We start from the raw sequence: 816 nt of genomic DNA, 5'->3' as shown, positions 1-816 counted from the left end.
CCCCTGCTCCCCTGTCCTTCGCACGCCCCACGACATACCTCCCCCTCACCCAAAACCGACCATCCCAACCCCCGGCCCTCCGGTCCACACCACTGAACGCCCCACGCCGGCCCCGCACACCCCAAACCCCCGCAGCCGCCCGCGCCGCCGAGTCAGAGCGGGAGGACCGCTTCGTATACGATCCCCTCGCCTCCGTCCTCGCCGGCCGCAAGGCCCTGCAGCGCCACGGCCTCCGGCCCCGCAACGTGCTGCTTCTCGCCCGCTCAGCGCCGACCGCCGCCGCGGCGCCGGCCGGCTGGTCGCGCCTCGGCTCGGGCGAGCTCACGCGGGCGGCCGCGGCCGCAGCCGCCGCGTTCGCGCCGCCGGCGCGGCCGGTGCCGCGGCTCGCGATGCAGACGCGGTTTTTCGACGATGCGGTGCTGGCTGCGACGTGGGGGGCCGGCCGGGCTGCGCCGGACGCGCTGGGCGCGACGAGTGGGACGGTGGAGGCTCTGGCTGACGCGGGGCACGGGCCGTGCCAGCAGGTCGTCATGCTCGGCGCAGGTGGGGGCGGGATGACGGCGCGGGGATGACTCATGTTTGTCAGGTGGCAGCGAATCGAACCCAGGCAGCGAATCGAACCTTTTCTTTGGCTTGAAAGGCACAGGTGTCTCCAACGCGATTTTTTCCAAGATCGAGGCGATTTTAGGGGGTTGAGAGGGTGCGTGCGCTTGGGGGCTTTGCGGGGGATTCAGGGGCCAATTCAGCAGATGGCTGTGGTGCGGGGAAGCGACCACGAGGGGGCCGCTCCGCACAGCCCCGCGCGCCGCCCTCCGC

At 72.3% G+C, this 816-nt stretch overlaps 1 protein-coding gene across 1 annotated transcript in view; it reads left to right on the top strand.

Annotated features, from left to right (window-relative positions):
- Nucleotides 1-696, top strand: part of MNEG_12172 (hypothetical protein) — a gene marked incomplete at both ends in the record, with an annotated part of 1,280 nt that extends 584 nt beyond the window's left edge. Inside the window, 2 exons of the mRNA XM_014039355.1 lie at nt 136-543; nt 647-696. Of these exons, the coding sequence (XP_013894809.1) occupies nt 136-543; nt 647-696 (458 nt within the window). The remainder of the gene's footprint in view (nt 1-135; nt 544-646) is intronic.
- Between the last annotated feature and the right edge of the window lie 120 nt (nt 697-816).

This window comes from Monoraphidium neglectum, assembly GCF_000611645.1.
Source record: "Monoraphidium neglectum strain SAG 48.87 unplaced genomic scaffold scaffold03103, whole genome shotgun sequence".
Lineage (NCBI taxonomy): Eukaryota > Viridiplantae > Chlorophyta > Chlorophyceae > Sphaeropleales > Selenastraceae > Monoraphidium > Monoraphidium neglectum.
Note: the sequence above shows the minus strand (reverse complement) of the source record. Positions and strands in the feature narration are given on the sequence as shown.